Source organism: Buceros rhinoceros, unplaced genomic scaffold, assembly GCF_000710305.1.
Source record: "Buceros rhinoceros silvestris isolate BGI_N320 unplaced genomic scaffold, ASM71030v1 scaffold37427, whole genome shotgun sequence".
NCBI classification, from domain to species: Eukaryota; Metazoa; Chordata; class Aves; order Bucerotiformes; family Bucerotidae; genus Buceros; species Buceros rhinoceros.
In genome coordinates, this window is record NW_010422225.1 from 577 (window position 1) to 909 (window position 333).

General features: G+C 53.8%; 1 protein-coding gene across 1 annotated transcript in view; it reads right to left on the bottom strand.

The window, feature by feature from the left end:
• Positions 1-325, bottom strand: part of PTGES3 (prostaglandin E synthase 3 (cytosolic)) — a gene marked incomplete at both ends in the record, with an annotated part of 897 nt that extends 572 nt beyond the window's left edge. The window contains 2 exons of the mRNA XM_010139963.1: positions 43-112; positions 195-325. Of these exons, the coding sequence (XP_010138265.1) occupies positions 43-112; positions 195-325 (201 nt within the window). The remainder of the gene's footprint in view (positions 1-42; positions 113-194) is intronic.
• Between the last annotated feature and the right edge of the window lie 8 nt (positions 326-333).

Sequence of the window (333 nt, forward strand, 5' to 3'; positions counted from 1 at the left end):
GGGGGTCGGGACAGGCAGGAGGAGACTTGAGCAGATACTCACATTGGGATCGATGTTATTAAAAAGGTCGATTTCGTTTAAGTGTTTGAAGTTATCACTTCCTCCAAGACAACTGTTGAGAGAACAGAAAAACCTCGGTGTTCAGAACATCGCCTCGTCCCTGCCCCCGCGAGGCTCCGTCCCCACGCACATACCTGAACGTGAGTTTGGACTTTTCAAAGTTTACGTTAACATCTTTGCTGTCCTCCACGCAGAACTCGATGAAGACGTAGTCCCTCCGGTCGTACCACTTGGCAGAGGCGGGCTGCCTGCGGACGGAGGCGGGGCGGGGGA